General features: G+C 31.5%; 1 protein-coding gene across 1 annotated transcript; it reads right to left on the bottom strand.

Annotated features, from left to right (window-relative positions):
• Nucleotides 1-10,394: 10,394 nt before the first annotated feature.
• Nucleotides 10,395-15,060, bottom strand: LOC124531874 (neuromedin-U receptor 2-like). Its single transcript, XM_047106437.1, has 4 exons — nt 13,724-15,060; nt 13,336-13,433; nt 11,995-12,102; nt 10,395-11,323 (listed from the first exon to the last, which is right to left on the bottom strand). Exons 1-4 carry the CDS (start codon nt 14,472-14,474, stop codon nt 11,225-11,227), a joined length of 1,056 nt encoding a protein of 351 aa, XP_046962393.1. The 5' UTR covers nt 14,475-15,060; the 3' UTR covers nt 10,395-11,224.
• Between the last annotated feature and the right edge of the window lie 80 nt (nt 15,061-15,140).

Here is a 15,140-nt window from a genome sequence, read left to right as displayed (position 1 = left end):
ATTTTGGAGATCGGAAAAAGTTACTGGCCGGGTAGAGAGCGGCGTTATGGTTGCACGAAAAAAAAAAACAATGTAAACGTGCGAACAGACGTTACTTTGAAATGAAATTAAATAAAAACAAAACGGTCATAGGTTTGGAAATTTGTAAAAGTCCGTTGAAAAAACGAAAAGTTTCTCGTGCGGCCCACTAGTTCGTTTGAATACCGTTATTTTTTATATACATATTTTGATAAAGTTCCATAACAATTTTATATCATTCACATAATTATAAAAATAAAAACCTATTACCTATATTAAAATAAAAATACTTATAATAAAATTAAAAAAAATGCTTTTTACTAAATGTACGTTACATATGTTAGTATACTAAAATAACGTTTTTTTACAATTGTTGCCAGACTCTCAGCTTGTCTGTCAGTTTGTTTAGCTTAATCTCTGGAACGGCTAGACCGCTTTAACGGAACTTTCACTGGCAAATAGCTGATGTAAGAGTAGCTTAGGCTATTTTTATTTCAGATTTATCCAAATATTGTTCAGTGCCGCAGTCCTCGCGCATACCACCACTCCGCCTTCATCTCGGCTGCATGATGCATCCAACCAACTAAGTCATTACCACAAAAGCTGCCTATCACAGAAGTTACAATACAGCACGAATATCTTACTATAACTTAATAAGTTATATTAACAGTGAAACAATAGCTTGTTTGTTTAATTCAAGGGCGCACAAAGTTGGGGACACGAGTAGTTGATATATATTTAAATAAATAATAAGTAATGAAAATAACAAATTAGCTTATACTTTCATACATAATCAATCATTTCGCAGAGTTCACTTTAAATAAAGAAAGTAAACTGCTTATAAAAAATGGAAGTCTGATAATATAAATAAACATAAGAAAGTTAATTTTCTCTTGCGATATCTCAGCGGATATTTAGTAAAAGAACATTGTTATTGTAATAAGTTAAAGTAAAACATTATTAATAACAATAATAGTTGCCTTCGCGTCATTGGACAATGTAGCGTTCTCATATAATAATAACAGAAAGTTCTGATTGCGAGTTGTTTGCGATAGTAGGGGAATGCTAGTTCGAAACAAACAACAACGAATGTAATTATGATTGTTATCTCTTTCGACTTAGCATTACCTTAGCTTACGTCTAACTGAACCAGATCTTGCTTAGATCAACGTTTTGACTCTTAATTTTTTTGAGACAACATCACATACATTACTCTGATCCCAATGTAAGTAGCTAAAGCACTTGTGCTATGGAAAATCAGAAGTAACGACGATACCACAAACACCCAGACCCAAGACAACATAGAAAAGTAATGATAAGATTATCATAGATGCATAGATATGTCGACTCAGCCGGGAATCGAACCCAGGACCTCGGAGTTGCGTACCCATGAAAACCGGTGTACACACCACTCGACCACAGAGGTCTTCAAAAACTGATATTATTGATACATCATAAACATTATTTACACAAGAATTACTAACATGAAATCCTTAATAAGCTGCAAAAAATTTTATAAATAAAATAAAACCGCCTTCAAAAATGAACTAAAAAGAAAAAAATAATCAGTTACATCCATATCCAATTTACGATTTTTTAATCACCTCTCAAAGTCGGTGCCAACATTGCTAATATAGGTACATAATACATAATACACACATACAAAAATTAAATCTATATATTGTATAGATGACACCATTAGACAAACCTTACTATCGATACAAATTAAATTATTTTGAATTTATCATCATCAAATGAATTTATTTACTTTGTTGGCACCGACTTCAAAAGGTGATTAAAAAATCGTAAATTGGATATGGATGTAACTGATTATTTTTTTCTTTTTAGTTCATTTTTGAAGGCGGTTTTTTTTTATTTATAAAAATTTATTTAATGCTTTTCAGTGTTGTTTTGTTATTTATAATTACAATTGGTAGTGTTTGTCATTCACTTTATTATACTCAGTACATTTCGGCTTTCGACTCTAAACATAACTCAACGCCGTTTCAATACGATGTGGACTGCAACTCAAATTAAGCGTTACCTAAGTTACAATAGCCTAATATTAACTGCTCATCGCCAATTAGACAATACCATTTTTCCCGATGCAATGCCGTTAATCATTGAGGAATTCTCCTGGTAATCCACCATCAGCTAGACTTCATCATAGGCACGTTTACTAACATCAATTGCTTGACGACTATCTTAAAGAAATAGAACTAAACCCGTAAAATAGTTACTTACTAATAGGTTCTGATTACCAGTTGTGGTCTTCATCATCAGTTTCACTTCATCAAATGTCACTTTTTGTGAGCATATGACCAAGGCACTTTGAATAAAACCGAAATCACTATAGGTGTGCCTATAAAATTTGAGGAGTTCCCTCGATTTCTCCAGTATCCCATCATCAGATCCTGATCTCCTAACAATGGGACCACCTGTAAAACATGCCCTTTCAAACAAAAAAGAATTGTCAAAATCGGCCCAGCCATCTTCGAGTAATTCGGTAACATACATAAAAAAAAAAAGGCTCCGACGAATTGAGAACCTCCTCCTTTTTTTGAAGTCGGTTAAAAATATTTTTAAAAATTGTTCTAAAATATGATCTCGTGTAAAGGTGGCACGAATACTAGCAGCATTTCCACGTTGAATCGCAGCAAATGAATCGGGCGTCATGTCATTAGTGGAAGCAATAGCTTGAGTTGTTATACTTTTAATGGACGTTATAATAAAATTAATACACTTTGTTGCATCGAGTCTAAACACTTAAGTAAAAACAATAAAATAAAATAGGTAATAAGCTGACCTTATTGCTAAAGAGATTTGTCTTTCAGGTAACCTAAGAACAATAGTCTATTAGCCATTCGATGACACATATACCTATGTAATACATAATGATTTGTGATTTGTCAATTTCCTTTTATTTTCATCGCTGTCGTAATAGTATCAAATTACTCGTCGAAATCAATAGTCATATACATTGCTCAATTATATTTAAACTGCTGTAGATTGTTACCTGCAGATTTATTTAAATTCTATTGTACAATGGTAACTTTAATCGACACGGTTAGTAACAGGTTCAGTTTACTATGTGACCAGCGAAAGTTTCTGTCTAAATATTAGATGGCCCGTACGTTGCGCTCTTCGTCTGGATGCGTCTGAGATTGATCTAGTCAACTTATGCCTGTATTAGAGCTAACAAAGTAAATAACTATGAAGATATATTACACAATTATTAGTATAATTATATTAACAATTCGAAGTCTAGAAGCGTACATACAAGCATAGATAAGTACTAACTTATCCAGACGTATACTTTCCTTCAAGTACTTTTATTTTTATAGTACGAAAAGATTTTATGATCTAAATTTGTGGATTTTTATTTTAAATTTATTTAATGGTCTGGCCCGGTGAAACTTGATAATATGTTTTCTACTATAGATACATTCATTATAACTATGGATCTAAACGATGGCAGTTGTGAGCGGAACATCAGCGCTGAAAAAGTGTTTTTATTATATTTATTTTATTTTTATTTAATAATTTACATTATACGTTTTTAAACGTTAATCTATATCCTGGAAAGCACGAATATTTAATGACGTACAAGAATTATAAATGGTTACTGATGCTTACTGAGTTTAGTAACACTTGGCATTGTAAGGAATGATTAATGTGTCCTACAGTGCTAATATCTAGTGCTAATGCTGTGATAACCATTTACCATTAAGTGCCATTAGCCAGATTGTCTGTCTATTTGAAATGAAAATAAAATAAAATATAACTGGCTAATGCCCGACATTCGTTTTTCAGCGCTAGTTGCAATATGTCATAAATTGTAAGCAATTATCCGGTACGCCTAGCGCGACTATTATTGTATGTACGCTGTATAGCGTTACCAGGCCCGGGACTATCGCGTTAGTGTCAACAAAAACTGTACAAACTCAATCGGTTGAATGTTATACGAACGCATGCAGGACAAACAAAGAAACTTTTATTTTCATACATTGTTATAAATGTCAATGTTCATCTGAATGAATATTTGTTACAAGCTTAACGAACTACACTCCTATTCTGTGCGAACAAACTCATAATTCACCACTAAGATCGTGAAATGTGAGAAAGTGATATGAGATTCTGACTGTAATAATAATTGTAGTAATTAAACGAGACGTCTACCGATATAACGTTTGGTCATAAACCAACGTATAGCGTACGTACAAAATCATATAATATAAGTTGTTTTTTTAAATTGCCTATGTAGAGTGAGAAGATAAGAACTTTTTATAAAATAACAATGCTAGCGAATTCGAGTGTTGAATTTAAATTTAGAATAGAATTAGTTGCTTAGTAACCGAAGATAGTATGTCTTATCGTTTTTTTTTATTTAAAACGTTTGTCTTTAAAACGTAATATAATGTTTGTATGGCTGACTTTCTTATTCGCCTCTCCTTTTATATATCTTTGATTATTTCTTGATATCTATCAAAAAGCGATTTTACAATTTTTCTTTATGGTGGAAGGGTTTTGTGCTAGTCTGAATAAGCTCGCACCACCACGCACCCATAAATAACTCCAACACCAACAGTATGCAAACTTCCTATTACTGTTTATAGTTTGAAGGTCAAGTGAGGCAGTAATGAATTACTTGCAAGTAATTACAGGTACAAAGCATAGCTCGCATGATTAAAGGCGCATTGATGGAGAAAGGAATAGTTAACAATACCAATGGAAGTTAACTTACAATGACGTCACACAATGGTTTGAAATATTGTAAAATAAGTATATAATATTTTTGAATAAATGAAAATATAAACTATTTTCGTTCTTTATTAAAACGAATTCCAATTTGGTTTTTGTAGTTATGGTATTTAAAAAAAATGTATTTTTATCATGTGAACTATACAACAAAGCAATTTTCAATCGTCAATATTTCAACTCTCCCGCTATACTTACTATTAGATATGTATATTTGTAGTATTAGTTTAGCATCTGGGGGGCTATTTACTGTATTCGCTTGTTATACTATCAAACTGCACCGCTATCTCAATTATCTCTCGGCTATAAAGACTTACAAGTGTCATATTTGTAATGCTTTGTGTGACTTTGTAACTCTACATTATTTTAACTTCAGTTAGTTGATTGCGTGGAAACACGTTGCGGGAGGGATGTCAAATGAGGAGTCGTCAGGTTTTATATCACAAGGGTCGTAATAATAACCTTTTGGTTCGACATAAATGCGATTCCGAGATGACGCAAATGAAAAAACTATTGATAATCCCTCACGTATCTGTCATTATGGAGATAGTCGTAGTGCGCAATGTTATAATATTAAACTATGACGCAAATAAGGAAATATAAATATGTAATTTTCCATTTGCGATACTTTAAACTTTGACCCCTTGGTTCCAGTAATTTTGCGAGTCATATGCCATTGTACTAACGAAATGGCAACTTTTTTCATTCACTTTAAAAAAAATCACTTTTATATATAACACGAAATTTAATTTAATTAAATGTTTATAATTACGTAAAGTGTCAAATAATGTATAAGTTATAATAAAATTTTAGTTGGTTCGTGAACATAATAGATATTTAAATTTCAAATTTATACGGAACAAAATAATTAATCATACAATGAAAAACGGTGGAAAAAAGTAAAAAATTCTAAAAACAAATGCCGTCCGAAAAACTGCCCTGTGGCATTGTAACGAGGGCGCTGTCGCTTTTTTGAACTGTCATAGGCTCAATATTTCAGGTAAGCAAGTTCGCCTCAGATGGCGAACTTGCCGCCAGCCCAAATCTGTTTGGGGTCGGAAATATGGAAAAGTTTTGTAGATAATAAAAACCAAAGGAACAGCCTGTATTCTAACTGCTGGGCTAAGGCCTCCTTTTAAGGTGAAGGTTTGCACTAATTCCACCACGATTCTGCAATGTTGAAATAAGATATATCAAGGTTTCGTTAACATAAAATGAAGAGGCAATTTCGCAAGACGGGTTTAACCGCGTCACTTATTTACTGGACTAAATCGTTTGCTCTTTTATATGACAGTGCATTAAAATTGTAATCAAAACAAAGTTGCTAAACCGTCTCCTTAAATTTGTCGTTCTTTACGACTGATGATTAAATTTACCATAAGACATGAGATCATATGGACTTCCTGTTTTATTATGCTGAGTGCGTATTTTCACGGAACATATATAAATATTAAATAGCTCAAAAAGGCAATGGGACTGACGTACCTGTGTAGGACAAAGGTCCCATAGATTATTCCAAGATATCCCATATTTCTTAATATCCATATTCATTACCTAAAAGATTTGTATTAATTTATAATACGAATATTTTGTATATTTACTCTGTGGATAATGTGTGTTTTTGTTAATAATACCTAAATAGTAGATAAACTAACTAAATAACAATGCATTGTATACAGTAACGTAGTATAAAATATATAAAAAAACATTATATGTTGTTTAATTAAACTGAAAGTTTCGAAAAATAACGATTATTGTTAAATAGAACGTAGTATGATTTTGTATCTATCTTATATATGACAGTATGTATTCAATAACATATTATATAAGAGGTCGGATTGACATACATTGCTGTTTTAAGATATATTAAAAAAATGCTTTAATTATCTATCTAGTATGTTATAACTTATAATACACTATTGGTTTTAAATGATTCAGGAAATATTCAGTATGTGTACTATGTAGGTCTAATTCACCACTTTTTTAAACAATATTTAAATCTAAAGTCTAAAAATCAATATTTTATTTTAGACGCTTACGGGCCGGCTTGTGATAACCAAACGTAACGTCAGTAAAATTTTTTAAGCGACTTCAACACGTATTATTGAAGTCGGACGATTTTGAGTGAAAAACAAAATGTAGAAATATTTACATACGATCGGCCGATTTCAATAATACGTGTTTAAATCAAATTATTTAATTGCTTTTTAGTGATCACTTTGAAGTCGGTGTTATTTTTTAGAAAAAATATTTTTAATGTTTTTAAGTTATGATCATTTTTCATTACATTTAATAGACTTACTATAATATGGTTTAATGTGAAAATGCTAGCATAAGAATAGTTATATTAGAACGAAGGTACAGACTTCTCAGAGTCGGTAGGGCGTGGTGTTTTAAGATTATCATTATTTCCAATGTTTATACAATGTATCTGTTTTTATTGAAATAATCAATATTATTGTGACATATAATGTGCTCGTAAATATATGGTGACGCAACCATGACAATACACGCTTTGATTAAAACATATGGATACTTGTATAATGTACTTTATTTGAATATGACGGCTTTAATGAAATAACGAAATAAGGCGATATTCTTGGGCTACGTTAGCGCTCTATGTCTCAATAGCCATCAACGGCAGATTAAAAATGTTTAATACCTAATTTGTAGAGGGTAAATGAGGCAACAAAAAATTATCTTACCATAATTCACGTATTACGGCGCCCAGAAGAGGTATCACAAAAAACTAACCTCAACGTTTTTTTTCAAGATGGCGGCAAACGCACATGCGTAATTGAGGTTGACAACTTAAGCTTATTCAAGTTAAGCTCTTTTAAGTCATGCCTATAACACATCCAAAAATCTGCGTTCTTGGCTCTTTTGCATTTCCAAATGTCTATAATGAATGAGGCCTAGTCTATTTTGTCAAAAAACTTTCCACCAGAAAATCGCATTATTAAAACACAGCTACATATTTAAATAAATAAAAATTTTAACAAAAAGAAAAACCTACTTCAAACAAAACACTATTTTAAAAAAAAATGCACTAAAAGGTAATAAAAATAATTGCGTATTCAACATATTTTTAGAGTCCTCTTAAGTAAAATGAAATGAAAAATATTAGACGACTTAAAAGTCGATTCACGATTATATAACGTAGTTATAGTTATTGTTATATTTGGAGCAGGTGTCAGAGTCGAGGAAAGATGAAAGTGTGTCGGTGAAAGAGCTTTAATCGACCTCAGTAAAAAAACTTTGCAAAAGAGCTAATATATGTCGTACATCATATGACATCATATCAAATACACAAAATTTGATTAAAGACAGTAAGAAATTTTGCCCCATATCGCACTCTAGTATAAAACAAAGTCGCTTTCTCTGTCCCTATATCTTTAAAACTACGCAACGAATTTTGATGCGGTTTTTTTAATAGATAGTGTGATTCAAGGGGAAGGTTAGTGTATATAATAGATGAACAATATAGTAAAGAAACACTGATAATTTTAGAAGTTTGCAATGTGATGTCGTAAATAAACAAATTCTGTAGTATACTTAGTATCAGTATTGCACCCGTGCGAAGCCGCTAGTTGATTATAATATTCGACTATGACAATTACATGAAAGTGGTTAATGTTACGGAAGGCGACTCAAATATCCAAATAACCTATAAATAAAAGACTCGGCCGAGTATCGCTAACGTGCTCCTCAGAATTGTTCCGTTCCCTTCCGTTTCGTTATTTGTCATGGATCCTATACTCAGAACCTTAACAAACTTTCACAAAATTACTCTTGAACTATTTACTTCTATATAATAAAAAAAGAATCACCAAAATTGGTTGGCGCAATTTTGAGTTATTCACCTATTTATCGCGGACATACATGCAATGCAAATTTAAGTTTCGATCTCAATCGTTTTTGACTATTATCGAGTCGAGATGGCCCAGTGGTTAGAACGCGTGCATCTTAACCGATGATTGCGGGTTCAATCCCAGGCAAGCACCGCTGATTCAAGTGCTTAATTTGTCTTTATAATTCATCTCGTGCTCAGCGGTGAAGGAAATTATCGTGAGGAAACCTGCATGTGACAAATTTCATAGAAATTCTGCCACATGTGTATTTCACCAACCCGCATTGGAACAGCGTGGTGGAATATGTTCCAAGCCATCTCCTCAAAGGAAGAGGAGGCCTTTAGACCAGCAGTGGGAATTTACAGGCTGTTGTTGTTGTTGTTGTTGTTGTTTGTTGTTTGTATCGTTTTCATATGGATACCATTATCAGAACTGGACTTAATTAAAATGGGAGCACATGCGAAGCACTAGCTTTCAAACAAATAAAAAATATATCAAAATCGGTCCACGCAGTAAAAAGTTATGAGGTAACAAACATAAAAGAAAATACAGACGAATTGATAAACTCCTCCGTTTTGAAGTCGGTTGAAAATATATAGGCTGGCCGTTTGGTAAACTAATGATCTATTGGATGTTAAGTGGTCATTATTGATGTAGTAAAAAATATGTATAACCACCTTTACATGCCCCACCTTATGGCTATCAATAATAATACGTTTATATTTGAAATAGTAAAAGATCATAGATATGATATTCAAGTTTCCAGTTTTAATAAATTTGTTAACATGTGAGATTTTTCGGTTATTTGTCATTTACAATTATTATTAGTTTTAAGTATTTTTATATTCATGTACTACGTAGTAAAGTAAGATTTCCTTGAGATATATAGTAAAAATAAAGAAAGTTAAGGAAAGCAGTGGGGCCTTTGCAGGATTAGGACGATATATTAAAAATTAAACTTTGTCTAAAGTTATATTTCCATAGCATAGTCTACGAAATGATAAAAGAAAAATAGTGAGAAGTCTATAAGTGTAAAATTAAGAAAAATATTTCATTTTCCAAAATTTCCTGTATTAATATTATTAATAAATCGCTCAGGGACCGACGCCGTGCCAGTATCGTGATCAATCGATTCCAGGCAGCTGCATAATGACTAGTAAATAAATATTGTGGTAGATATGACAGTCAATAAGCAAGTGTCATACTTGTACGTCTAACAAATATTTAATCTTAATTTGAATATAGTGGTTTGTTGGAATAATAATTTGATGATGATGATGCATATTCAATTTACTATTAGAGTTTAATCGAAGTATATACGACAATTTGTTTAATGAAAAGCTTATTTTAGAGATTATAAATATTTATATTAAAGGTTTTTAAAATAAAAGTAGTATTTAAAAGACAAAAAAAATGATAGTAGATAAAATACTTATATGTATAATAAAGATTTAAATAAATTATATACAACTTACCCATAAAGAAAAATAGAACTGACTATTTTTAAATAAAATATTTACTATCATAATGGTACTAACTTACATATTTTGTACTTATATACTTAATTAAACGCAGAACTTAAAAAAAATACAATTCTTGTTGTTACTTTTTATGTTCATCAATTATTTATTATTAACGATTACCACTTTTTACTAATATTATTATTACTTATATGACGTTTTATATTATTAGTATGCATATTATTTTTAAAGAAAAAAAGCAGCTTCTGATAATAAAAGAAAAAGTACATTATTGAAATAAAGGCAGTAAATGCTAATCACGACCTTTTGATTAATAACAGTCAATTCGATTTTACAAGGCTTTTCTTTAAACCTAAGCATTCTGAGTATAGATCTGTTGTTTTACGAAGGCGTGTCCCTCGGCGATCTACCTCAAATTATAATGAGTCACGAGGGAATGGCGCGAGATATTTCAGCCTGTGTGAGACGTTTAAGAGTAAAGGCATCAATAATATACTTTTTTTTTCAGATTATTTTATTAAAAAATATTTAATTTAACTTGGCGCCTTCATGAAACAAATAAATTTTCAATTAGAGTGGGTGTATTTAAAACAGTGTAAAATAAAACAATATAAAAAATAATTATTTTGCACATTTTTGCGTAGGACTTTATTTTTTCTATTTTTAAATACCAGCAATTAAAATAATCAAACCATAATTCACAATTAAAACCATGTAGTTTTCTTAAAACAATTTTTAGAATAAATCTCCCAAATTGGTTTTACATTTTCATAAATCTATGTTTGTAATAAATTAATGTCTCCGCCTCACTTGTCTAGTTTCGTATTAATCGTAGGCGCTACTACGGGAATTCACATTCCATTTTCACAAACTGATGGACACAAGAGGTAGATTTAGAGGTATATTTCATTCGTATTGTTCTGATATCTTTTGTGAGAATGATGGAACTTATTACCTACTTAAGTCTAAATAAAGAACTATTTGGAAAAACTTCGTTGGAGTTTAAGAAATTAGTAATGCTAGGTTAATAGAACCAATCAAGTAGTGGCATATCAGCATTCAGTTCAATTTATTATATCTTTTTAGAGACTATTAACAGTTTTGTGTGGTGAAAAATCATATAGATGTCGTGTTTATTTTCGAACCACTTCGCTGAGATTTAAGGTGTCCATTTGCTCCAGTTTGCTTTGATTTCTCTCTTCCCTTCAGTAAATCCTAAAACAAAAGAGACAAAACATCAAAAAATTTAATACGACGACGTATAAGCAATAATGTTAGATATATGCATTCATCTCGAATACGTCGTTTCGTATTTTAGTATCAAAACCCTATGTTTTATTTATTTTAATTAAATTAACAGCTTCTAAATGTTTTGGAATATATCCAGATTAGCATTTTATATCATATATAGAACACATATTATGTTTATACGGACACATTACATAGCAAATGTAATAAAAATAGTTTTAATTTAAATAAGAAAATACGAAATAACGTGAAACGAAAAACTAAATATTTATGACATATTTCCTAGAGTAGTCAGTTTCCATTAATTATAAAATAAAAATTAGAATAATCCCATATCACTTATACGCTTTTTTGTGTCGATTTAAACACACTTTTTGTTTTTTAATTATTTAGTGTTGCTAATAATATACTTATTTAGAAACTTTAAATAAAGTTGTCTTTTGAATTTTAACAATGTACTTATGTTAGGTGTTTTTATATTTCATTTCGTGTTATTCAGACCGTTTTATATTTTTAATTTATGTCAGATACAACGCGTGTAACGTATATTTTAAATATAAAATACAATTATTATCGTAGGTACGATTTTAAAGTACCTATTTACTCACAATCATTTGTCTTTAAAAAAGAGCACTCACCTTAAAAGCCTGTCCAAATTTTTGTGACATAAGTGTATACAGTATAGGATTGACTGCTGTTGACAGGTAACTGTTCATAGAACTCAGGTATATCAGTACTCGCCATAGCTGAAATCATTTTTAATTTATTTAATAAATATACATAATGATATACACTAAATTTAAAAAGAGGTGAATCCCTCCCTGAATGAAGGCTCCTGGCCTTGTGTACAGTCATATTTACAAACAGCAATACTAATTATCGTTGGAGGGTGCGTTAGCCAGCCTAATGACGTGAAAGTACGTCACGCTCAAGTAGGATTAAAAATAAATAAAGTAGTTACAGGGCGTGACTCGTAACTCGTAATAGATAATTTTTTTAGGTAATAACTAGGCGGTCGTGCAAATGGGCCACCGGTGGTAAGTGGGCACCACCGCCACAGACCTTGAAGCTTTAAGAAATAATAACCATTTCAACTTCAAACAGGAACACAACAATACTAAGAACTTGCTGTTTGACGGCAATATATGAGTGAGTGGTACCACTAAAATAATCCAAAACGAAAACACGGAGGAGGAAAAAAAGAAGGAGTAAGAATACATTTTTGCTCAAAAGGTTTTGCTCAGCAGTGACATTGACGGGAAATTCTTAACAGTTAGCCATGTAAGCTATGTATTTTTTGTGTCAGCTTGAACACTGAAACATACTCTGCAAGTTTTGATCTTATGTGACTTTGGTAGTTTTTATTAATTTTTTTGGACACACGTGTATAATTTATCAAAGCTTAAAATCTATTAGTATCTTTATCAATTCAAGCGCATTTCTTATATTTAGAGATAACGGGTATTTATCTTTTGTTTTTGTGCTATACGGGGCCTAATTACATTTAATATGATGATGATAATGATGATTAAGATGGATCATTATCATCATCATCATTCTATAGTATAAAACAATATCGCTTACCGCTGTTTGTCCATATATATACATACTTAGACTTTTAAAAATATACAACGAATTTCGATGCGGTATTTTTTAATAGATAAATTGGAGTCAAGAAGAAAGTTCATATGTATACATGCATAATATATGCATGCATAGTTTCCTTAGTGATATCGTAAGACATAGCGAATGCATAGTATAGAGAAACAAATAATTTTAGTTTCTAAAGTGATGTCGTAAGATCTAGGTACGTACGTACGACTTGTATTGACTAATGACTGAAAAACTGTGAACGTTTTAAGATATTCTGTAGTATATTTAGTATCAGCATGCTCCCATGCGAAGCCGAGGCGGTTCGCTTTTAAGGTATAATATAAGAAAAAGCTTTATTTACTTTTGTATGAATATAAAATACTTACGGTATGATGATTCTCATATTTCATATTCGGTATTACTGTCATGAGACGTAAAATTGAATATGGCGACCAACAAATAAAAAACGAAGCAGCCACTGCAGCTGTAAATCAGAAACTTGGTTAAAAATCCTTCGTAGAGAATTTTTAATAATATATTGTATATATATATTCCATTTCTATTTTTATTTAAATTTATTTATCAGTTATTTGTAACTCCGTCTGTATCGAATATAATTTTGATATTTTTGGATACCTTTGCATAAAGCACATGTCATATTTTACAATCGGTTTAGTGCTTGTACATAAGGTACTTTGATAATATTAAAATTATTATAAATTTATATTTTTTATGAATATTTTATTTTTTTAAAGTAATAATTTAAGGACTAACCCAACATTTTGACCGCTTTGTCTCTATTCTTCTTTCCGGAAACTGGGTTAGGTCTGGACTTCGATTGAGTAGACTTCAGCTTTAGAGCCATCATCAGGTAGAGAACAGATATCACCGTCATTGGTAGTACGTAGAAAAAAAGCCATTCCGCAATCACTAGATAAGCTTTATCCTTATCGGAGACGGTGAAAAAACAGTAAGCATTTTGTTTTCTTTCGACAAAATAAACAAAGAGTACACTCGGGAAAGCGAAAGAACACGAAACCATCCAGATAACAGTGACAATCCTCAAGACGCGCGAGTTTAAAACGAGTCTTTGTCGCAGGAACGGCTTCGAGATGACGAGATAACGCTCGATCGTTATCGCCGTTATTGTCAGGACGCTGCAATTACTTCCCATGGCCCATAGCAGGAAATGTATGCGACATCCTTCCTTTCCTAATGGATAGAAATCTGGTACCCAAATTATGTATATTTCAACGGGAACGAAGACGGTTATCGTGAGATCTGTAATCGCGAGGTTGAGGAGGTAGAAGTTGGTCGGAGTTCTCATACTCTTATCGCGAGCGATCACCGCACATGTGCAGACATTTCCTACCAAACTAATTACCATAGCGGTCGCGAGGAAAACGCTGAGTAAAATTTTAATTAAATCTTTTTCTTCATACGTAATTTTTTCGTCATAGAACGACAGGCCAATTCCGTACGACGAATAAGTATTGTTTGCTTCTGTACTGTTATTGGGTAACATTTTTTGTTTTATGTTTTTTTTTTTTTTATTTCTGAACAGACGTCCAGCAAACTGAACAGCGCGAGGGTGATACTATTTACGCTTACTAGCTTTTCGTGAAAACAGTTAACTCTACAGGATGGTCAAAATAACATTTCCCTGTAACTTCATACATTCATAATTAAAATAATATTTGTTACAAATAAGATCTTGTAAATTTAATGAAATATATTACGTCTAAGCCTTCGGTTTAGATGTTAAAAAAAGTAGTGAGTACCTCGTTGGATTTAGAGCTTAATTTATACTATGGGTCCGGGATTCCAATCTCGGCCTAATAATAATTATTAGCTTCTACTATCAATAATTTAGTAACAGTCTAAAGTAGTAGGAGCACTTGATATACATATCTGTTTTACTAATATGCTTATGTCCTGTAATAGTTCTTGTGCAGTTGGTAACGCTCTTGAGATTGGCTGCTATGGCCTAATTTTATTAGAATAGTTTTATCAGAAAAAACTACTGAAAATTTAATGTCTCGTTTTTCATATTAATTTGAATTGAATAAAGTTTCTGAAAAATATTATGAGAACACCATGGATAAACGTAATTGGTTGTACCCAAACAAGCACTTAATTTGAAAGCAGCCATAGCGAGGCCGCAGCGCCTAATTGAAATTGCAATGTAGGG

The sequence above is a fragment of the Vanessa cardui genome, chromosome 8, assembly GCF_905220365.1.
Source record: "Vanessa cardui chromosome 8, ilVanCard2.1, whole genome shotgun sequence".
Taxonomy (NCBI): Eukaryota; Metazoa; Arthropoda; class Insecta; order Lepidoptera; family Nymphalidae; genus Vanessa; species Vanessa cardui.
This window is presented reverse-complemented; position numbering and strand designations above follow the sequence as displayed.

Excerpts from the sequence above, each read along its gene's own strand:
- LOC124531874 (XM_047106437.1), bottom strand. The coding sequence starts at position 14,474 with ATGTTACCCAATAACAGTACAGAAGCAAACAATACTTATTCGTCGTAC. Across the intron at positions 12,103-13,335 it reads AATATGAGAATCATCATACC|CTATGGCGAGTACTGATATA; the intron begins GTAAGTATTTTA and ends AAATGATTTCAG. Across the intron at positions 11,324-11,994 it reads AATTTGGACAGGCTTTTAAG|GATTTACTGAAGGGAAGAGA; the intron begins GTGAGTGCTCTT and ends CTTTTGTTTTAG.